The 22,671-nt window shown below is 46.0% G+C and overlaps 7 protein-coding genes across 7 annotated transcripts; 6 read left to right on the top strand and 1 right to left on the bottom strand.

The window, feature by feature from the left end:
* Window positions 1–825: 825 nt before the first annotated feature.
* EV420DRAFT_1498822 (thiamine diphosphate-binding protein) lies at window positions 826–3,314 on the top strand. Its single transcript, XM_060470979.1, has 10 exons — window positions 826–1,033; window positions 1,086–1,178; window positions 1,230–1,392; window positions 1,446–2,044; window positions 2,092–2,339; window positions 2,394–2,783; window positions 2,832–2,897; window positions 2,949–3,027; window positions 3,075–3,125; window positions 3,180–3,314. Exons 1-10 carry the CDS (start codon window positions 874–876, stop codon window positions 3,212–3,214), a joined length of 1,884 nt encoding a protein of 627 aa, XP_060339974.1. The 5' UTR covers window positions 826–873; the 3' UTR covers window positions 3,215–3,314.
* A 1,740-nt stretch (window positions 3,315–5,054) lies between these two features.
* On the top strand, window positions 5,055–5,603 carry EV420DRAFT_1473268 (uncharacterized protein; the record flags this gene model as incomplete). Its single annotated transcript, XM_060469115.1, has 4 exons — window positions 5,055–5,132; window positions 5,254–5,363; window positions 5,419–5,476; window positions 5,526–5,603. The coding sequence occupies 4 exons, from the start codon at window positions 5,055–5,057 to the stop codon at window positions 5,601–5,603; spliced, it is 324 nt and encodes a 107-aa protein (XP_060339975.1).
* An 8,606-nt stretch (window positions 5,604–14,209) lies between these two features.
* On the top strand, window positions 14,210–14,508 carry EV420DRAFT_1256978 (uncharacterized protein; the record flags this gene model as incomplete). Its single annotated transcript, XM_060466800.1, has 2 exons — window positions 14,210–14,287; window positions 14,347–14,508. Coding segments are annotated over 2 exons (240 nt in total), but the record flags the coding sequence as incomplete, so codon positions are not given.
* A 494-nt stretch (window positions 14,509–15,002) lies between these two features.
* EV420DRAFT_1498825 (uncharacterized protein) lies at window positions 15,003–15,365 on the top strand. The gene has a single exon (XM_060470980.1). It carries the CDS (start codon window positions 15,071–15,073, stop codon window positions 15,350–15,352), a length of 282 nt encoding a protein of 93 aa, XP_060339977.1. The 5' UTR covers window positions 15,003–15,070; the 3' UTR covers window positions 15,353–15,365.
* A 303-nt stretch (window positions 15,366–15,668) lies between these two features.
* Window positions 15,669–16,421, bottom strand: EV420DRAFT_1634600 (uncharacterized protein; the record flags this gene model as incomplete). Its single annotated transcript, XM_060476341.1, has 5 exons — window positions 15,669–15,859; window positions 15,917–15,963; window positions 16,010–16,173; window positions 16,223–16,303; window positions 16,347–16,421. 5 exons carry the CDS (start codon window positions 16,419–16,421, stop codon window positions 15,669–15,671), a joined length of 558 nt encoding a protein of 185 aa, XP_060339978.1.
* An 858-nt stretch (window positions 16,422–17,279) lies between these two features.
* EV420DRAFT_1757771 (RmlC-like cupin domain-containing protein) lies at window positions 17,280–19,983 on the top strand (the record flags this gene model as incomplete). Its single annotated transcript, XM_060480520.1, has 10 exons — window positions 17,280–17,309; window positions 17,350–17,473; window positions 17,526–17,535; window positions 17,589–17,657; window positions 18,868–19,003; window positions 19,060–19,089; window positions 19,151–19,172; window positions 19,206–19,310; window positions 19,361–19,432; window positions 19,489–19,983. The coding sequence occupies 10 exons, from the start codon at window positions 17,280–17,282 to the stop codon at window positions 19,593–19,595; spliced, it is 705 nt and encodes a 234-aa protein (XP_060339979.1). The 3' UTR covers window positions 19,596–19,983.
* On the top strand, window positions 19,984–22,411 carry EV420DRAFT_1757772 (homogentisate 1,2-dioxygenase). Its single transcript, XM_060480521.1, has 13 exons — window positions 19,984–20,276; window positions 20,336–20,402; window positions 20,455–20,501; window positions 20,561–20,627; window positions 20,680–20,869; window positions 20,918–21,094; window positions 21,148–21,279; window positions 21,329–21,338; window positions 21,387–21,455; window positions 21,513–21,696; window positions 21,754–21,865; window positions 21,923–22,111; window positions 22,168–22,411. Exons 1-13 carry the CDS (start codon window positions 20,170–20,172, stop codon window positions 22,272–22,274), a joined length of 1,458 nt encoding a protein of 485 aa, XP_060339980.1. The 5' UTR covers window positions 19,984–20,169; the 3' UTR covers window positions 22,275–22,411.
* The last annotated feature ends 260 nt before the right edge of the window (window positions 22,412–22,671 follow it).

Genomic DNA, 22,671 nt, shown 5'->3' on the forward strand with positions numbered 1-22,671 from the left:
CAAGAAATACAGTGTCTTCAACGCTGCAAGCGAGAGAAGCTAAGTCACTGAAGTCGGAGGGGGAGATGAACGCATCTTCGAAGGACCGGGTATTTCCGATATTGAGTCGGAGCGTCAATCGGTGTTTTAAACCAATCCGCCCTTTTCCTCTGAAAAAATTCTTCGCAACTACAACTTCATCCAAGACTTCGCTCTTCGTGAATTCCCTGGTAAGCCATATTTGTCTTTTTCTCTCTCTTTCTCTCTTGTTGCTATGATACACATGATGATTCAAACCGATGCAATTAGGAAGTGCCGTCTGAATCTCTCCCTTTGGGAGTTGGATTTGTCGAGTCCCGGTTCTCTGAAACTTTTTTTACTCCCTCTGTATCATCGCTTTCAGACACTTTTCTCACAAATATCATTCCAGGCCACTTTGTAGGGCATCTTCTAAAGAAGAACGGCGGGCTGAGTGTATGTCCTCATCACCGTAGTGATCGCAGTGTCGAACCTTCAAATTTTCTAGTTCTATACAAAGCCAGCGAACTCGAGTCCGCTGCGACGTAAACAATTCAGGTCTATCACGGTTCAATTCGGTACCAGGCCTGCTTCGCTGCTGGCTAGTCGGTTGCCGTCTATTTTGAACCGTGGACCCTTAAGTTAGTTATCTCAATGAAATCTCCATGTGATCAATCACCAAGATCATTAATGTTCATTCAGCAAGTCACATTCTTCCAACGCAAGCGTTTTTAAGCAGCCGGTTAAAAGAGTCGCCATTTCCAATCTGATTACCCCACGTTTCCTCTTTCTCAACTACCACCATCATCATGACTAGCTCTTTCCCCATCGACCTCAGCAAATTCAAGAAGTAAATCAGTATTGGCCTTGCCATGCATGTCGCTAAGCCGCTTTTACAGGCTCGCTTTGGACCCGTCTAAGCCTAAGTTCTCTGAAGAGGAGAAAGCGGCATTGAAATCTAACATTCAATTGTTACGCGATGCTATCGTACTTTTCACCGCTACCGGTGCTGCCCGTGGGGTTAGTGGACATACAGGTGCGTAAAGGCCATTCATTGGACATTAATCAGGACTAATGATAACGAACAGGTGGCGCCTACGATACCGTCCCTGAAGTCTGCATCCTCCTTGCGCTGTTCAATCACTCGGACACCTATGTCCCTATAGTATTCGATGAGGCTGGTTCGTATACAACTTGTTCAAGGTTTGCTGTTACTGATCGTCCGCCATAAGGTCACCGTGTTGCTACTCAGTACATTCTCTCAGTCTTAGAGGGTGCATTGCCTGCTGAGCAGCTTCTACACTACCGAGAAGCGAATTCCAAGCTTCCCGGTCATCCTGAGCTCGGTCTCACTCCGGGAGTAAAGTTCTCTTCGGGACGTTTAGGCCACATGTGGTGAGTAACGGTAGTTTTTGCTTCGCGACTATTCCTGACGAACGTTTGTCTAGGCCTCTCGTCAACGGTGTTGCCCTCGCGAACAAGGACAAGACCGTCTTCTGTTTAGGATCCGATGGTTCGCAGCAAGAAGGGAACGACGCAGAGGCTGCCCGGCTTGCCGTTGCTCAAGGCTTGAATGTCAAGTTACTCATTGACGACAACGATGTCACCATTGCCGGTCACCCTTCTGATTACCTCAAGGGCTACGATGTTACCAAGGTGCTTGAAGGACACGGCCTTAAGGTGATTACCGTTCAAGGAGAAGACATCGATTCTTTGTGGGGTGCCATCAGTTCCATTGTCACAACTCCCGGACCCGCGGCTGTCATCTCTAAGCGCGTCATGGCGCCAGGTATTGCTGACATTGAGGGCAGCACCCATGGGCACGACGTCATCCCCGTCAAAAGCGCTATCAAGTACCTGGAGTCCAGGGGATACAGCACATTTGGCGAAATCCTGCTCAACATCAAGGGCGCCCCTCAGCCATTCTCTTACATTGGCTCTACCAAGGAGACTGGTGCCAACCGGGCCATTTTTGGTGATGCTGTCAACCTTGTCCTAGATGGTCTCAGCAAGGAAGAAGCAGCGAAGAAAGTAATGGTCATTGACAGTATGTTGCGTTGAGTTTCTACTCGGTCTCGCCTCATGTCCTCGCAGGCGACTTAGAGGGATCGACGGGCTTGAAGGTTATTCACCAAAAGCACCCGGAGGTCTTCGTCCCATCCGGTATCATGGAACGCGGAAACTTTTCTGCTGCTGCCGGATTTGGATTCGAACATGACAAGTTTGGTGTCTTTTCAACCTTCTCGGCATTCCTTGAGATGCTGGTATCCGAAATTACCATGGCTCGGCTTAACCACTGTAATGTGTTGTGCCATTTCTCCCATTCTGGCGTCGACGAAATGGTATGTATCCGCTTTCAGAGTGTTCTATGAACTGTTTGCTCACTGAAATTAAAGGCGGACAACACGTGCCACTTTGGAATTAACTCCCTCTTCGCTGACAACGGCCTTTCAGATGTCGAGTCATTCTTGTACTTCCCCGCAGACCCAGCCCAGATGATCGCTGTCGTGAAGCGCGTCTTCTTCGAACGCGGCCTTCGATTCGTCTTCTCCACTCGTTCCAAGGTCCCGTATATTCTCAAAGAAGACGGCAAGACCAAGTACTTCGGCGACGGTTACAAGTTCGTTCCGGGTAAGGACGAAGTCATCGTGGAAGGGAAAGCCGGATACGTGGTTTCGTTCGGTGAGATGCTCTACCGGTCCTACGACGCCGTGCTGCGTTGCCGGCAGCAGGGTATCGATGTAGGTTTGATCAACAAGCCCACGCTCAGTTCAGTGGATGAAGAGGTGAGTAAGAGAAGATCGCCACTGGATGTTTATTTATAATTTTACCAGGTCATCAAGAAGGTTGGATCAAGCCCGTTCGTTCTCGTTGTGGAATCCTTCAACCAGAAGACTGGGGTGAGATCCACATTCTCTCGGGTTCTATCTCCGTAACTGACTCGAAATTAGCTTGGGTCCAAGTTTGGAACGTGGCTTCTCGAACGTAGGCTCGCTCCCAAGTATGCCTACCTGGGAACGACTAAAGAGGGTGAGTTTATATTTTCTAATGAATGTTCTGCGGTTGACGATGCCTAGGCTGTGGCGGTCTTTGGGAGCAAATTCCCTACCAGGGTCTTGATTCGGATTGTACGTGACTAGAGCTTTTCGATCATCGCTTGTCAAACTGACCTCAAATATTAGCGATTGCCGCGAAGATTGTAGTGTTGGCCAACTAAGCGGCGTTGAAGATCGTAGTGTAAGATTAGAGAAGTGTAGGGCTGACCAGGCCCGGATTCATGTATGTACAACCAATATTAGATCTTTTCGCTTTGCTTCTCTTCGTCTTTCCCTTACTAAACTGATCCCTTTGACAACGGAAAAAAGGATGTCGATTGTACCCCTTCGTTTAACTGAAGGGTGTAGTGACTAAGCGGATATCAACCTCTGCAAATGACCGCTTTTCGATCGTTCTATCAGCATGCTAGCCGTACTCGATCATGAATATGCAGGTGGTTTCGACAATTCTTTCCCACAGAACTGGCCCAAGACTCGAAAAAGAACAGACGGTGAGGTGAGTTTACACTTAATGTTGACTGACGAAGTGTGTAAGATGACATTCATTCCCACTACAAAGGTCTCACTCAATCTGATTACAAAGGCCAGAACCTGTAGCTTATGGCTGACGAGGGTAATTTAAAATTGGAGGTTATGGTCGAGCGATGAAGTGAATAAAGAGCGTGACACTACTGGCGCTGTTCTCATCCTCACATGCAGTCCCATACATACAGCGCATCAGCCAGCTACGTACCCTTACCAACTGGGGACCCGTACAAGTATCAGGTAGGGTCTGGAAACCGGTTTGCAAGCGAATCTATGTGAGCGGTTTGTTGCATGACTTTCAGCTGGAGTTGATGGCGATGCATCAACAGCCCTGGGACCCTTCCCACAAGGACAGAATCACTCTCAGAAGAATAAGTATGGTTTGTACATGGAAGGGGTATGTGTGACTAAGAGAAGATCGGAAATTTGTGTTTATGTCGTATCATACACTGACCGACAAAAATAAAGAAACACATGGTTTTTTTGATCAGAGTCGCAATAGCTCCTCAATGCTGCGATATTTCTTTGGACTTCCAGTGAGTGTAATGTAGCTTGATATCTGTAGTTTAATATTATGAAAAGAATGAGGCAAAAATACCAGTCAGTGAGCAAAGTAAGAGGGCTGCAAAACCACATGCCAATTTTGATGATGTAATGGCATCACATCAACGTCGGAACCAACTTGAATCTGAACCACCACCTGGGCCGATTGCACTGAAATTCCTATCATGTATTCACCTCCTCCTTGCAAACCAAATGTGCCTATTACCCCTATGAAAGCAGCCCATATTTGCACTCTCCTCAATGAAGGCCACACCTGCACTGAAATCAGCAATGTCATTGGATGTTTGCGCTCTACCATCTGCAAAACTGGCCACAAATATGAAGGGAAGGAGAACTACTATGCTCGCATTGAAGGGTGAGGCCACCCGTGCAAGATGGACGATGCAGATATTAAAATTGCCATGCAAAAAATCCATAGTCATGACTGCCGGACAGCAGTCGATGTTCAACGGAGGTATTTCGACCATCTTTCAGAGTGCACTGTGCAGTGCAAGCTTTCAGATGAGGGCCTGAAGGGTTACAAGAGGTGGAAGGTACCAATGCTCATGAAGGCTCATGTTAGAAAGTGAAGGGCATCAGTAAGTTCACATCCATGTGGTGAGCATGGGACGCATGACAGGTATATGAGATTTTGAGCCATGTCATGCCATGCATAGCCATGCACACAAAATATCATTATAGTGATCATGCACCTATACAGATGTGGTATGGTGGAGTGGTGTTGACATGGAGATTTTTTTCCTGAATGTTTGAGGTTGATTCAATCCCTGCAGACACCGGAATTGACATCGCGTTGGCCCTGGCAGTCAGCAGGAGATCTCACATAAGTATTTCGCTTCATGATCCCAAAATAGCATGAGGTCCGAGCGCAATCACATCATTGCATCACGTGCATGTTGAACTTCGGTCGCAATGGATCCTCTGACTTCTTGTCTTTTCCTTCCCTCCCTCATCTTTGACATGCCGGCTCAGACTTCTGTCCTCCTTCTGGTACGTATTTTCTTAAATGTTATTCATATCCTACCATTGGAAACCCTTCACAGGACCTCAGACTACTCTAATATGTCGAGCAATCTCTTTATTTTTTCCTGCCCCTCCGCAATGACCTCAGTACTGCCAAGGCTATACTTATGCCATCAAGACCACAAACGTGGGAAATAGCGGTGTGCACCATGTGCTAAGGTATTGGGACGGCCTGCGAAAGGGATCTGATGGAACAAGGTGAGTGGTTCATACTCGCTGCTGCTGTTCTTGGTCCTCATTTTTGTTTTGGTAGCATGTGCAATATCTTTCACTTCCGAATACGGTTCCAGAAGGTGTATCGCTGCGTTCGGGTGAGTTGTCTTCCTTCTAACAGTGTTTGGCACCTAATATATTTCACAGTTCTGTGTTGAGCACATGAGATCCATTCAATATCCTGGGTCTGCTGGTAGGACGTTCGGGCTGGATAGCGAAGCTTGAAGAGAGTGGTCACTGGTGCCTTGTTACTGTAGTATACTTATGATGTTATGTTGTAGGATATATATTCAATGCTATTCTTTCTGTACCAAGCATAATGAACAGATATGAGTCGGATTTCTGGTGCAGCAAATGCAGGTATAGCATCACCAAAACCTCAGCCATGTGTTCTGGTCCAGGTCGGCCTTATCTGGGCAGCGGTACCAGCCAACAATGATCTGAAGTGCCCTGTCTGATATGATCAGATCAGGGCTGGTCTGATCAGAATACTCCAGACCTCGATAGGATCTGTGTGGTCTACTCAAGGGGAGATAGACCTACATAGAAGAGGCCTGAACCAGAAGAGATCTGAAGTAGTCAGTCAATGGCTCTCAAATTGTGTCGCATCAGCCTTATCAATTATAATTATGTTAATTTAATTTCAGTCTAGTAAGAATTACAGAGCGGAATATCTGAAAAGCTCATCATCATCAAACTCATCATCTTCTTCAGGCTCATTTAGCTCGACATAGTCATCTGAATGCCATGAGCTGTCACTGTCTTCATCCTCAATGCTACCATCGATTTCAGCATCAGAGGTATCCGAGTCTGCTAAGTCTGCTGGCGCATGACCCAATTCCGAAGTATTGGCGCCAGGTTCAGCGTCATCCTCTTCTTCTTCAGCATCCGATTCAGCGACTTCAGAAGTATTCTCCAATGTAGTGATCCCCAAAGCATCGAGAAGCTCTTCCCACAATCCCCATGTATACTCTCGTGTATTGCTGTGGCCGATGCCATTGCCGCAATACCGCATGAACATGTCACGATCAGCAAATCTGCTCTCTGATTTCCAGTCAGATCATAGATACAGAATGATAGAATTCGAGGATGGACTTACATATCCACATAATAGCATGCCCAATCCATGTCATTCTCGTTGAATCTCCTACAAATTGAGGGTGGAAGGATGTCCGACGTTTGACCATAGACATAGGCAGGCATAATATGTGATGCACGAAGAACATCATTAGGATCTACAAACCCAAACGCCTGAGGATCATCACCTGGGAGAAAACCAATGCATGGCAAGCGCTTTGCCCTAAACCCAGAAGGGATGCTCCTATCAAATGCATACCATCGGACCCATAGAAACTGAAGGTTCTTTGTGGTGCGATCAATGGACTGCAGGCCAACATGACGGACCATCACATGAAAGATACCGATAACTCTGGCATATAGATAAGGATGAGAATTGTTATCGCTATCCAAATCAGTCTGCGTAGAAGGAGAAAGGGCCATAATATCGGAATGAGTACGAGGGTTGATAGAATCTTGATTTCGACGAGCATCATAGGTAGTATAATTGATACGAAGAATTTGATGTGAGTAGAGGCAGTTGTCGACAATGATGAGGTTCTGGCGATGAAGATCCGTGAATTCATCATTACTATTGAGAATTCGAGAGAGTAAATGGTCCTTGAGCTTTCGAATAAAACCCTAGAAGTGATGTCAGATCATTATTACAGGGAGTTTAGATGATCCAGGATTAGATAGCTCACATTACATGCAATGTCGCTGCCATTCTCATGAAGCCATGGAGCCAGATATATTTTTGAACTTGTAGATGGTGATATATGATGGTGGTGACTTGGATCTGTGTATGGGAGCACCTCAGAACCATCCCTTGCAGGCATAGGGTGACTTCGGTGTTTTTGGTCCTTGAGATTGATTTTTCGTTGCATTTCTCGGAGGCGTTCTTGGCGTTGAACATGATGTGATATCTGCTTCGCAAAGGTCTTGTTCTTGTTGGTCCACCCATAGAAACGCTTGACTCGCCGATGCTCAAGCTCTCCCTGAAATAAAATGAGCTTAGCGTGGCATAGAAAATTTGGAGGCTTACCAGCTGAGTACTATATGAATCTGTGGTTCCAAATGCACGAATCATTCCAGGATAATCACCCATGGCATGATATTTATACGTTGAAAGATTAAATCTTTTCTGTAATTTCGCTGTTGAAATTTTACCTTTTGACATGCTGTTCCCTTTCTTCTTCATGTTATTGATATCGCGCCGTGCCCTAGCTTCACGTTCCTTTGGAATCTCACGTGTATCAATTTCATCAACCTCCTGCTTGAATTTTCTCATGAAGGACCTGAAAAGCCACGTTAGACGTTCGAACACTCGGAGTGATGACTCAGTATGCATCCGAAGTTTAGCATTCACATGCCAGCAAGCAAACAAGAATAGCAAGTCAAGGACAAGCCTGTCCAATTTCGGAGGAAAGAGTCCTTCAAAGCATGGCATGGCGCACTACAAGTGATAGATCCAGAGTCAGCACTGAGATATGTTAGAATAATAAGCTATATACCTGAAGAATATCTTCGAAATCATGAGCGGCAAAGTTTTTAAGGTCGGATACATTATTCTTGAACCTTCGTATAGTTCCTCGTCCAAATGTAGGCATCATTCGGAACCTACAAGCAGAATTAAAGACAGTGATATGACTAGAAACATCTAAAGAGACATACCTTCTATTTAATTCCTGTATAATATCGCCTCCGTAAAACTGACAAAGCCATAGAAGATGAATAAAGAGCGCCTTCCATGTTCCGAGTTCAATCTCATGCAGAGGATCAATGACGAACATCTGGTAGAAGTTGAAGAGTGAAATAAACACTGAGGAGAACGCATTCTAATAGAACATTAGCATGGCATTATCCTGATGAGACCACTATTGACTTACTCGTGTTGGTGATAGAGACTGGCAGTTCAGTACATCGCTCACTGCCTTGCCATCAACAACATTGCCATCCTCATAAATCCAGCTGCGAACTTTCTCAATCCAGCTTTGCCGTTGTGTTGTATCCACTCTAGCTTTTTTTACACGGCGCTTCATGTCATTGATGGTACCCATTTCTGACGCTGTTTCCTTGGTTACTAAGCAGCGTGGGCATAGAAATTCAGCCATTGACTTAATACTTGCGAGTAGGACTCTGTAAAATAGATGAATTAGAATGTAATAATAGAAACTAATACTAACATACTTTTCAGGGTAGTCAGCTGAGTATAGAAAAAAGTGAGGGTATACATGGTGGTAAATATTATCAGCACAGAAGATTACAACCCCATTTATATACGCATCCATGAATTCTGGTGAAAGAAGCTTTGCCCAGATAGCATGAACGAGCTCCCGTTTCAGAAAAGTTAGGATTGCAGGGGATGCACGCTGTCCAAAGTATTTCAGATAGGCATCTTGAATTTTATCCGGAATCTGATTGATATAATTCAATATAATCAGTATTTTAAATGCAGAAGACGAGGTAAAAACAAACGGTAGGCATGTACACAATATGATGTGATGCTCCTGACGTTGGTCGAGCCCGCATGTACTTGGAGAGTAGGCCGAACAACAGGTAGATGGGCTAGAGTGTGGCTGTCCTGAAATTAGTAAGATGCGTTGAATCTGAGTACAGCATGCATGGCGCAATAACAGTTTCCAATCCGTTTGGGTCAGGTGTCAGGCGAACTTCGTCTTCCATTTCAAGAAAGATATCTGAACTATATACCTCCCCATATACTCGTTCCGGCTGGTCATCGTTTCCAGGATCCCACATTTCCTTGAAACCTTTCAGATGAAAGTCAAGGAAAGCGGTGCTCTGGAAGGCGGATACAATCACGTCCAAAAGGTTCCAGTGGTAAATGCCTGTGACTTCGAACTCGGGAGCAGACTCCTCAGAGATGTGTTCAACACCGGTTTGAGGCAGCTTGATGGTTACTGAAGTCTCATGCCAGCCATCAGATAAAGAAAATGGAAGACAATTTTGTTGTTCGCCAATAGTATCGAGCACCTTGATCTCCTTCGCAGCATCAAAGTTATCGGTAAGATGCTCGGGATCAAAATCTGGTGCCCATAGAACGGTTCGGACAAGGGAGGTGACGTCTGACAAAGATTTAGATGTTGACTGATAGAACCACAAAAAAAGGCGGAAGATAGTCGCATTTGGGAAGGGATAAAATGGATCAGTACTGCTCTCAGGTGCATTTGCGAGGCAGTCGGCATGAGAAGTGAATGTTGAAGCATCAGAGACTTCATCGAGACCACCTCCCATGGTAGGGTCAACAGTCGGCCACTCCTTATAACACCGATAAAGACCCATCTCATTTGGAGCTGTCTCGAGATATACAGGTTCGGGTGGTGGTGAGGCTGATGGAGAAGGTGACCTGGATGGTGACGGCTGAGGCATGGCAGGTGGGAGAGGTGGTTTTTGCTCCAGTGATGCAAATAGGCAAAATCCAGTAGGTTTAGATGGTAATAGATCGTGCAGGCACTTTGGAAGGATGATATTTCGCTTCGGGCGGCCTTCTGAAATGACAGGGATGGGAGGAGGGCTGGCAACTTGCTCATCTTCGTCTGGAATGGCAGCATAACTAGACGGTCCTGCAGTTGGAGTATGCGGCAAGGTCCTTGCTGTTTCATTCATGGTTGCATCAATTTCGTGTATCTAGAACAAAATTTAGACTGGGAGATGTACAACGAACATCATAGGCATTACATACAGGTGCATTGTCTCTGCTAAGGTCGATACGACGCCTCTTGGGTGAAAGACGCTCATGAATTGCCTGCAGTCTTGTCCCAGCAGAAATTGGCACCATCTCCGAGTTTGGATTCTCCTCCACATCGGACGGGGATGTGACATGCTTTCGAGACCGAATATGGACATTCTTTCACCTTGGGCACCTTTGCTCGTGGTTTTTGCAGGCCACAGCATTGTGAAAGGAGGCATTGCAGAAAGAGCATCTTCCCATAATAGCCTAAAACAGATTTAGTTAAATTTCCACAAATAAAAAGTTGTGTTACCCAGTGAAAATGAGAAATAGAGGGAGAGATGCAGGAAGAGAGAGAAACACAAGAGGTAACTGGACTCCACAGCTGAGAGCGAGTCAGCGCTGTGATGGCGGTGGTGGTGGAGATCACGTGTTACAAGAATCACATCGCGACGCGTTATATACTGTCACGCTTGTCCTTCTTGCCTTTTACTTCATCCTCCTTCGAAGTCAACCATGAAGCCTGCTCCTCTCCCGGCACCTCTGAAGGCAAAAAAGGCCAAGACGACAACTCACCCACCTCCTGCAACATCTTCCAACAAAAAAAAATCGAAAAAGCCTATCAAGCAGCCGAGGATAGCAACACCACCACCATGGCAGCCTGTGCATAAGACCAACCATTCTCGCAAGGTTGTGTCCTCTGATGATGAGGACCCTGTTGACGCCCACCACCAACAACAAGTATCCGAGGATGAGGACGAGAATGACAGCGAGGATGAACAGGATGTGGAGATTCAAGATGCAGATTCGCTGAGGCTAGGCAAGAGGAAGAGGTCACCAACAATTCGTGGTCTGTCTCCTCCTAAATCAGTGAAGTAGTCATCCTTCCTCTCTACATTGTTCTGGCTTTGACGAAAAATACAGGAATTTTTCCGCCCTCAAGAAGTACTACCGGCTCATGTCAAGAAACATTCCTCGATTTATCCATCCCTGGGCCAATGTACAGGGAATCGTACTCCACGGATTTATGGTTAAGGGGATTCTCGAATCGCTTGCTGAAGATGAGGAGGAAAAGGCTGAGGACGATAGCGACAGTGAGACGAAGGAACCTGAGACGCCAGAGTGAGTACCAAGTGCATATATTGATATAAATTACTGACAACCGTGTAGAAATTTCCGATTTATGCACTTCTATATGCACATCACGACATTCCTCTTCCCATGTTTCAAGATGCACGTCAGTCAACTAGAGGACCTGGGGTCAGACGATCCATTGAGGGCAGTCTTTGAGATTTTTGCAGCGGTATTTGTCTTTTCCTCTAAAGTACACTAGCTGACTGTTGATAGATAAACACAGGAGCCCATAGTGGTTGCTTGGATGATACGACAAAAATCAGTGATAACATCATGCGTCTTTCAACCAAGGACCTTACCGATGAGACGCTGCTCCCAACTCTCAAGAAATACCAATGTGGATTCAACCACATCCACACGGCTCGCCTTCTATGCCCTCAGTGTTGGTTAGATCAGTTTGATGAAGATCCTCAGTATTGATTTCGTTCCTTCTCATTGCTTAATGACCCTGACTCTACCCTTGATAATAGTGCAATGATGGTTAAGCTGCAGACCAAGGTAACAACGCGATACCTTCCGTCGTATCTGTATGATTCAGGGCTTGTCGATCCTTCTGATCCTCGTAAGGGTCTCTTTCGAGGCCATACTTGCATTCGGGTTTGAGCTCCTCACTTAATTTGTAACTGGTACTAAAGCCTTTCTAGTCATTCCATGCAATTTTTCTAGGGAATGCAGAACACGATGCATCCGGCTTACACAGCACTGTCAAAGGAAAGCTGAACCTCAAGACCACGTCGGAGGAAATGATTGTATATGCTGCTGTACAGGTACGTTTTTGATCTGTTATCAATATGATCCTCATTCGCTATGCTAGGCACGATTCGCGTTATCGTCTTGCACTACATGGGGGGATCAGAGTGACGGCTTCAACCTCAAACAGTATAACCACAAGTTATCAAGAGTTTTCCTGGATTCGATCAATGAAAATGGCGATACATGGGCGCAAGAAACTGTTGAATTCTACACTACGTACGTCTCCACTCCTTCATCAATTCTGGTTTACAACATTGTCTCTTTATAGTGAGATCTTGAAACCCAAGACTGACGAGGACCAAGAAGAAGTTGACGATGATGATGACGAATCGATAATGAAGAGGAACCGCGAAGCACGCATCAAAGAACGAGTGGCTGTGGCTGCAGCTGCTGATGAAGAACTTGGCGATAACGAATCCAACGCAATGCCTTGATGGTTCAGAGGTGAGTTGTGCTCGTATAGTCTAGTGACGTTGTGCTAATCTCCGACTCTACTTAGCTTCAACTATGGTACTCGGCCCTGTTTCTGTCCGACTTTGCTTCTCTCACTGGTGCATGGACTGCTGTATGACTCGTTTGCTCCCTTTAATGCTCTCGCTCCGCTTGCTGCTTACCTGTATGCTTATCTGATGCTTTTGTCTTTCTCTGCTCATAACTCAGTGTACTGTCTAAAATTTCGCTGTGTTAATAAATTACTTTCTAATACATTGGTGACGTCAACTGCAAGAGAACCTGAGGGTGTGCAGCAATATGTCTACCCATCCGTGAGCTGTCAGTTCCTATCGGATCCGGCCTTTCTTACTCGAGCGAGTAAGCCTCGCAATACTGATCGAGATCGTAGCAGAACGCATAGAACACCACAGAAGTGCCCTGATCGCACTCTGATCGTACCCAGAACAGACGATATGGGGGTCAAAGGTCTGGGACACCTGTGGTTGGCGGCCAAGATCCGTAAAGATTGCCCAGATCAGGTCAGGGTGACTTGATCGCAGGCGATGGTATCGGTCTGACCAAGATTGCATGGCTCAGGTTTTGGCGATGAGAGTGGTATATGGCATGGATGTGTATTGTGCATGGCAGTGTATAAGGTGCTATACGCGGTGTATAAAATTACATAGGTACCTTATACAGCCATGCACATGTATAGCTGTATAGTTCGCATGGTTTACATGGCACCATGCGAACCATACGGATGTCAACTTACTGATGGGTGTGGGCAGAGACACATGCAGAATGGGGAGCAGAAAAATGGGGTACTGTGCTCTACTCAGATGAGTCCAAATTCAACTTCTTTGGGTCAGACAGAGTGCAGTGGTGTCATAGGGGTCCTGGTGAGGCACTAGATGTGCATAACATGTTGCCCTGGTTGAAGCATGGAGGTGGGGGGTGATGATCTGAGGATGCATGATGAGTTTGGGCTTCGGACGGCTGATTTTGGTGGAAGGCACTATGAATGCTGTCCAGTACTGCCAGATACTTAATGAAGGACTTCTTGGCACCCTCCAGGACTATGAACTCTCAGTCGACATTGTCCTTTTTCTGCAGGATAATGACCCCAAGCACACAGCTCAGCTTACGAAAAAGTGGCTCGCCGACCAAAACATCTCTGTAATGGACTGGCCACCAAACAGCCCCAACCAAAGCATCATAGAGAATGCTTGGGCTACTCTCAAACATCGTCTGAACAACAGACCACATCACCCAACAACGACTGCCACATTATTTGCCATTCTGCAGGAGGGGTGGGCTGCACTTGGAAAAGAGTATTGCAATGTGTTATATGGTAGTATCCCATCATGAGTGAGGTCCTTGATATTGGCAAAGGGCAGGCATACTAGATATTAGGTTGTTGGACTTTTCGTCAGGTCAATTATCTTGTTTTCTCATTTTACTTACACTGTTAAAAATGACACTCTCGGCTAACATATTTATATCTCATCATTTTTTTCATGTATATACCTCATCCTTTTTCTAACAATAAACTACATCAATTAAGCTACATTTCTCTCACTGAAAGTCTGAAAAAATATCACAGTGTTGAGGAGCTATTGCGACTCCAATCAAAAAAACCATGTGTTTCTTTATTTTTGTCGGTCAGTGTAGGTGACAGGCTTCCCCATTCATTGCACCCCAACATCAAAATCTCCATGCGTACGTATGCTACAAGTTCTACTATTATTGTGATAGGACTGATCTCAACGTACACAGATTCATGTATCGTATCTGGCCTTCTTTGGACCACAAGAAGCTCGTCAGACTCCCTGACAACCCAGATGTACGTGCGTGCTGCGATACTCTGTGTAACTGAACTGTAGGCTGATGATGATCTTTAAGATGGAATCCAACTTCCTTCCTATCAATTCACAGGTGCATATCAGTCCCACATGGCTGGTATGGGGACCCTTTCCCCTCCCTTCATCGTCAGATGAAGTAGACTTCATTGCAGGTCTGAAGACAATTGGAGGGAATGGCGAGCCTATGTCCAGGGAGGACTAGTGGTGCATTTCTACTTAGCAAATGTGGATATGAAGAGTAAAGCATCTTGTAACAGCGATGGAGACATGCTGGTGTTACCACAGCTGGGGAGGTTGGATGTACAGACCAAGTTTGGGAGGTCAGTGCTTCCATCCACAGGTGTCACCAGTTCTGAATTGACATGGTAGAATGATGGTACGACCTGGGGAGCTGATGGTTGTCCAGAAGGGTATGAAGTTTAAGGTGTCACTACCCGATGGACCTTCCAGAGGATGTGAGCTATGGACCTTTCCGAGTCCTATGAATATAGGATATCGGTTATTATGGTGTCATGAAACCCTGTGGGAAATTCTATTCATGGAATCAGTGATGGCGGCGTTTGCTGTCCCATCCCTGTTTCCTCTGTGGGTCTCTTGTGGGAATAATTCTATTCATGGACAGCTATTCCTGTTTTTTTTTCATGCTCCGCGGTTTGCCCTCGTGCCACATCGCATTTCTCTAGCCTGCTTCCTGTTCACATTTTGTTTTCCATCATTTATATTCTGTATTCTCTTTAATTGATGTGTCTGTCTTGATCAATCTTATGTCTGGCCTTCACCTTCTTGCTTGTCTCGTTTCACTCCCGGTCTCTTCATCATGCACTTTTCTTAATTCAGAATTCATGTTTCTCATTCGTACATATATCTGTGTATCATGTCGACATCATGATCTCTTCCTCCTCCTCTGTTTCTGTCCTATTAAACCTTTTTGCCGTGGTCTGTATATCGTCCTCCTCATCTTCAAAACCTATCTTCCTCTTTGTTTTCACCACCGACTGTGGCGGTGTATTGGCCGTGTTCCTTCTTTCTGCATTCACCTTCTGTGACTTTTTCAGCAACATTTGACGTACATGTTGAAATGCTCACCGATGAATGGTCTGAGTTTACGAGCAATATGGCTCTCAATATCAATGTGGTCTTTGTGACACCGTCATTGGTCTTCATGAACACCATAGCACACTGGGCTTCCACAATATCACCTATTCTGAACATTTGGGGCTTCACCGTCACATACGCATTCACAAGGTATGGTCGGCTCCGTTCTTAGCACATACGTGTTGATCTCGCTTACCTTTTCTTGCCTGCTTCATCTATCAGACCCCTGAAGTATCCCATCTTGTTGTCCTCAGTGTGCACCCATTTTCATTGTGCTATCTTGACTAGGATTCCCATCAGGTCAACGTCAGGCGAAAAGGGTATGTCCTCCTCATTCGAGTTGTTCCGAGGTCTGAAGTATCGGTTCGACAGCTCCACCACGTCCAGATTCTTTACCTTCGTTGGCTTCCATTCTTCCATCTCGCCCTCCCTGAACTCTCTCCCATCATTTGCAGACTCTTTATAGCAGATACAGCTTCGTCATACCCCTTGCTCCTGAGACCTACAAGTCGTACCATTTGGCTTAGGAATCTCACTTTCTCTTTTTGCATCCTGACCATGACTTTCGTGAGTACACTGCATTCGTTTGGACTGTATCATCTGCTCACCTTGTTTCCTTTGTGACGGGTGGTAGATCCATCGCGTATATTGCACCGGTCATCGTGAATACCACTTCTTCTATTGCGCCCTCTCCTGCAGTCTTTCGGATGATCCTCCACATACCTGCATCCTCGTCTCTCTTGATGCTTGCCGATTTGATAACGTTGTGTTCCTAATATGTCTCTTCAGTATGATTCTACCTTGCCGTAATTGATTCTTACCTTCATAACCCATGACAGGTGCAGTTTGTCTTTTGCCGTCCTCTCGTTTATGAGTGCTTCGATCATGTCGCCTGTGCATGCCTATGTTAGTCATTTTCTCCAGTCTGTTTCAATTGTTACTTACTTGCTTTGTCTCTGTCATAGAATCGATCGATCCTTTCACAACAAACTGGTTGTGGATTTGGTACCCATTCGCCATTCTATATTTCTTATCCTTCTATTACTTATCGCCCCGTTGTCTACTGACGTCTACCTCTGTCACAATGTTTGTGTCCGATGGCACTGATGGTTGTCTTCTGGCTTGACTCTCGTTGAGTTTTCGTTTCTTTTGTCCATCATATCTCCTGTTGTACCTTGTGTTCATCTCCTACGGTGCTATCTGATCCTTGGTTTTACCTGCTTCCCTCAACTCTATTCATATGTTGTGGCAGCCTTTTTCGTGTTTTTGTTGTCTCTATTACCATGCTGGGTTGCCCATGCACTCATCCGTGTGCTTCGATTCGTTTGTTTCATGTATGTCATTATTAATTTGCTGTGTTACGTATGTTCTTTTCATTATATTTTTTTTTGCTTCTTTTGATTCTATGACAATCAGTGTATTCTCTGTGTGTTGTGCAGTCCCCTTCAATTCTTTTGGACATTTGCTTGTCGTCATGGTATTTACCCCCGGGGGTGAAGGCTCAATTGACCTTTGTGCCTTGATGCGTTCCATTGCCCTTCTCCCTTGACTCTCACGATCCTCAGTGATGCGACCTTCCGTTCGCGCATATCCCGATCCCACATCCACAGTCAATGGAAATGCATGTTATCAACTAGTGGGTATCGTATATTTCAGAAACAGTCATTTTACAGCCAGGTATGTCGATCCCGACTGTGTTATATGGTTCAATGATGGTATGATTCAAGGGAGACGTGCAATATGAGAAGGTGGAATCGATATCACTGATATGCCCCTTGATCCAAACGGCAAAACTCCGGATGCATTCATATACAAATGATGCACCGGGTAAGGTGATTGATCTATCTGACAAACATAGGACTCGGAATTGCCACACGTATGGGATGGCCCTCACCTGCTAGTATTAAAGTGTGTCGTTACTGACATTCATTGACATACAGATGTGCAGGAGATCTTTGGTTCGCACTTCGAGCTTCCTGATCTCGGACCCATCGGAGGACACGGAATGGCTAACCCGAGAGATTTCGAGGTACCGTTAGCGAGTTTCGAGATTGACGAAACGTCATGGGAGGGTAAGTGCTGTCTTAGCTTTGCATGTTGCTTGTAGTACTGACATCTTTCGAGTTGTTTACAAGTGAGTCCTTTCAAGACGACAGAGGTCCAGCTCTGATCGACTAAAAACTACAGGATCGGAGGACAACTATTCTCTGCCGCACAAGACCACATGCCCTTTGACATGGTAGCATGGCAGGGGAAGTGAGTGACACCTTACTCTCTGCTACTGCTATTTAAGTGCGGTTTTAGCTATGTCCCGTACAAGTACACAATGGAAAGTTCATCTTCCATCAGCAATTTCACATCCATATAGAGGGTATAGGTGGTATAGACAGTATAGGGAATTTTGCAAGTATCCTGAGTCTACGTCATCTATATCACCTATACCACTATACATCTATAGACAAGTCCTATCAAATCTATATAAAGATATCAGTGTAGCCCTTCAATTAATAAATACCTATGATTATAGTTTTAAGGATGTGCATACTGACAGACAAAATGCGAAAAAGTGTGAAAAAGACCGGTGTCAAGCCTAGCGTCCCCAAAATGGAAGTGGTCTGTGCACAATCGCGGCATATGGTCACGTGTATATTGAACTTCGCTGATTTTGCTTCCTCTCTTTTCTCCCACTTACTCGTACTATCTCCCTTTCGTGTCTGCGCGATACCAGGCACTTGGTAAGTTTACTTTATTACATATCCTCCTTGCTACAAGATACTCATCTATAGGATCTCATTTGCGACCCCACCCACATTGGATGTCATCCAAACTGTCGAAGATATAATACAAGACCGCCCGGATAAATACGCGTCAGACGCCAGTGGGGATGAAGCGGAGGTATACCTCAGCTCGACGAACGATGTGGTGATATGAGGTGTGTTATTTCTTGATTGTGTGTGACAATCTGATTCTCAGCCTTTTCTTAGCATCAGTGGTGCAGTGTCCTTTATCGTTAGTCCTCTTCCAGGCTTAGGACGTACTATCATCGTGAGTGGCCCCCCCTTCTGTTATGAATATTTTCAACTGACAGCTTTTCTATTAGTCATTGCCGTTTCATCTGTTGTATTTAGTGAAGGATCGGGATTGATGACGGTGGATAGAGGCTGGTGGTATCATAGATGTAACCTGACGTACCTAGTATCTCACTGTACCTGTCGCATTGCTAATAGATATCTAATTCTTTATATTCCTGAGAAATTTAAGTGATATAGCATTCAGAATCAATTGCGTTGCCGGTACAGTCTGGCAAATGATGCTGTATAGGGATGGTATAGCCCTATGAATGGGGTTTATAGGAAACATGCATGTCCCTTATAGCCCTATACCGTGTTATAGGGTATAGGGTGCTATAGGAGGCATGTCTCTATACGTCCTATACCAATTGTGAGATTGCTGATGTCGTGGGGAGCCCATCCAAGGACCATATCGACCCTTCAGTCTTCACGGTCCTGACGGCCAAGTCCAAGGCTCCTGGCATTCCGCTCGTCAACGTCCTCGTCTTCGCTGAGAGGTGGAATGTTGCGACTGACACTTTCCGACCACCAGTACGTAGTCGTATCCTGCATATCCACCAGAGCCCTAATTCATTGGCATTTTACAGTACTATCATCGGAACAATGCCACCGAGATTGTGGGTGTAATATTCGGTGAACATTGGTGATCGATATGTACCTGGAGGTACCCGTTTACAGACTGTGTTCTGTCCTCATGGACGTGAGTTGGTCGATCTGATTATCTGCATTGTAGAGAAGCGATTGTTAACCTTGATCGATCTTCTAGCGCCTCCTGAAGTGCACAAGGCTGCGAGCGTGGTAGAGCTCAAACCGGAGCGAACCACCAAAGACTCGATAGGTGAGTGGGCTCCTCGGCATGGTAGTGATTGTGTCGCTCAGAAGCAATAGGTATTTTGTCTGAGACGCCAATGGTGTTGACGATGACTGATTATGCCATGAATCGGGCTGGGACGGTTGCTGGTACATGCTTAGGCTTTTATGGTTGTTCAAAACACGACACTCATTTAGACTTTCAGAATCCGAACCACTGTCTTTCCCGCCAGATTTTATTGCCCATCTGGATGAGATTAACGCTGACCTGAAGGCTGCTGGATACGAAGAATTGAAGAAGAGATCCGACTGACTTCGATGATTATGAGAGCACCATCTCAATTAGCATTTCGATCATCGCTAGTCAAGAAACGAGCAGACCAGAAATTATGTATGTACAACCAATATCAAATCACATTTTCACCTTGCTTTGCCGCATTTTCCCCACTGAAACGTACTGATAACGGGAAAACGGAGCTCTGGAGCATCTCTTCGAGTCTTCCTTGTGAGTGCTGGTGACTGGCGAATAATAATCTGCGCATATATCCACCTTTCGATCATCGCCCTTCTGAATCTATCAGCAAGGCTGACATATGGTCACGAAATCACAGTTGCTTTCTATGTTCTTTCCCACAGAGATGGTCCCAAGACACAATTTGATGACAAAGAATAGACGGTGAGGTGAGTTTCATTCAATGCTGACGAGGTTCCGTTGACGAAGTGCATTCATTCTCACTGAAAAGGTCCCGGGACTCAACTTGATTACCAAGAATAGTGCCGTAGGGTACGGCTGACGAGCACCCAGTGACGAGGATCATCCACTCGGGGACCGTTGATGAAGGGAATAAAAGGCCTGCCCTAGCACCAGCATTTCTCACTAACAGACAATGCAGTCCCACACATACAGTGCATCAGCGAGTATTGTCTCTTCGCCATCTGGTGACCCGTACAAGTATCAAGTGGGTTTCGGGAATCGCTTTGCAAGCGAAGCTATGTGAGTTGCTTGTTGTGCCCTCTTGACCTTAAGTTGGGTTAATGACGAACCACCAATAGCCCAGGCACCCTTCCGCAAGGACAGAATCACCCGCAGAAGAATAAGTATGGGTTATACATGGAAGGGGTACGTGCAAATGAGAGAAAGAAAGGACGTTCTCGCTAACGTCGCGTTATAGATGACGGGCTCCCCGTTCGTCGCGCCCCGACCCCAGAATCTCCATGCGTGCGTGCACAGCCGCATATTCCCTAAGACTGCCCCGAGGCTGACCTTATTGTCTGTAGGTTCATGTATCGCATTCGACCTTCGTTGGATCACAAGAAATTTGTCAGACTACCTGACAGCCCAGACGTGCGTGCCCATCCGGATGGCTAAAGCTGAAAGCTGATGGATATTTCTCAAGATGGAGTCCAATTTCCTCCCTATCAATCCAAAGGTGCACATCAGTCCCACGCAGTTGAACTGGAGTCCCCCTTCCCTCCCTTCGTCGTCCGATGAAGTGGACTTCATCGCGGGTCTGAAGACAATTGGAGGGAACGGCGAGCCTACGTCCAGAGAGGGCCTAGCGCTGCATTTCTATTCGGCGAATGCGAGTATGCAGAATTAAGCGTTTTGTAATAGCGATGGAGACATGCTGGTAGCGCCGCACCAAGGGAGGTTGGATGTACAGACCGAGTTTGGGAGGCGAGTATTTCCGTCTGTCGGTATTGCCGGTCCTAAATGTCCTGACAGAATGATGGTGCGGCCCGGGGAGTTGATGGTCGTACAAAAGGGTATGAAGTTCAAGGTCTCGTTACCTGATGGACCTTCCAGAGGATGTGAGCCGCGGATAATCGTTCAAGCGCGCCATTACTGAAGCTCGCGGACACAGATGTACAGGAGATCTTTGGTTCGCACTTCGAGCTTCCCGATCTCGGGCCGATTGGTGGACACGGAATGGCAAATCCGAGGGATTTCGAGGTACCATTGGCGAGTTTTGAGATTGACGAAACGTCCTGGGAGAGTGAGTTGTGCCATAGGTCCGCAGGTTGCTTTTACTGACGTCTTTCGAGTTGTTTACAAGTAAGTCTTTCGATGACGGAGGTCGAACCGTGACCGACAAATTGATAGGATTGGGGGACAACTTTTCTCTGCCGCGCAAGATCACACACCTTTTGATGTGGTGGCATGGCAAGGGAAGTGAGTAACATTAGCTTTCTGACTTCGGCCGCCGCCAGGGTTTAACTGTGCCTTTAGCTATGTCCCGTACAAGTATGCGATGGAAAAGTTCATTTTCGTGGGAAGCCTGTCCAAAGATCATATTGACCCTTCAGTCTTCACGGTCCTGACGGCCAAGTCCAAAGCTCCCGGGATTCCTCTCGTCGAGGTTCTTACCGTCTCTGAGAGGTGGGATGTTGCGAGTGACAGTTTCCGGCCACCAGTATGAAGTCTCGTCGTGCGTCTATGCCTGAGTCTTTGCTCACTGACGTCTTGATAGTACTATCATCGGAACAACGCCACTGAAATTCTAGGTGTAATCTTCGGTGAACGTGGCGGTCGATTTGAGCCTGGAGGCATCAGTCTACAGACGGTCTTCTGTCCTCATGGACGTGAGTTTGATCTTCCGTATGATTGTGGAGATGTGGTTTTTGACGTCCGTCTTCTAGCGACTCCTGAGGTACACAAGGCTGCAAGCGTAGCGGAGCTCAAACCGGAGCGAGTATCCAAGAATTCGATGGGTGAGTACACACGCAGGTACAGTGAATATTACTCACAAGTAATAGCTATCGCGTTTGAGACTCCGATGGTATTGGCGATGACTGATTATGCCATGAATCGTGCTGGAACAGTTAGAGGTCCGTGCTTGTGCTTCATGACTACTCAGGGCATGGATACTTATCTAAACTTTCAGAATCCGAACCACTGTCTTTCCCACCAGAATTTATTACCCATCTGGATGAGATCAATGCTGACCTCAAGGCTGCTGGATATGAAGAACTGAAGAAGAAATCTGGCTGAAGGGATGGATAACGATTGTGTTAGGACATTATGGGAGTGCCGTCTCAGCTGTTTTACGAAGAAATGGGTATCTTTCAGTTCGTATGGTATGTAATCTAACCCAACAAACGAGGACGTTTTTGCTTTTGGTTTCAAGGAATCCCTGCGAACTTTCTTTCCCCTTTTCATTCAAAGGATCGCTCTAATATGTACGCAGATCCAAATCAATACAGATGGTTTCTGCTACGCAATAAGCAAGTCGAGTCTGAATTGATTCTATCCCTTCTCCGTGACATGGTGTCCACTAATCTAGGGCATTTAAGCCGATTATTGCCTTGGGGCAAGAAATGGTACGCGCCGTTTCATCTTTGACTGAGCCTGTCCCAAGTTCCTGGAGTAGCATGATTGTTCTCCCCTG

Source organism: Desarmillaria tabescens, assembly GCF_030435595.1.
Source record: "Desarmillaria tabescens strain CCBAS 213 chromosome Unknown EV420scaffold_1, whole genome shotgun sequence".
Taxonomy (NCBI): Eukaryota; Fungi; Basidiomycota; class Agaricomycetes; order Agaricales; family Physalacriaceae; genus Desarmillaria; species Desarmillaria tabescens.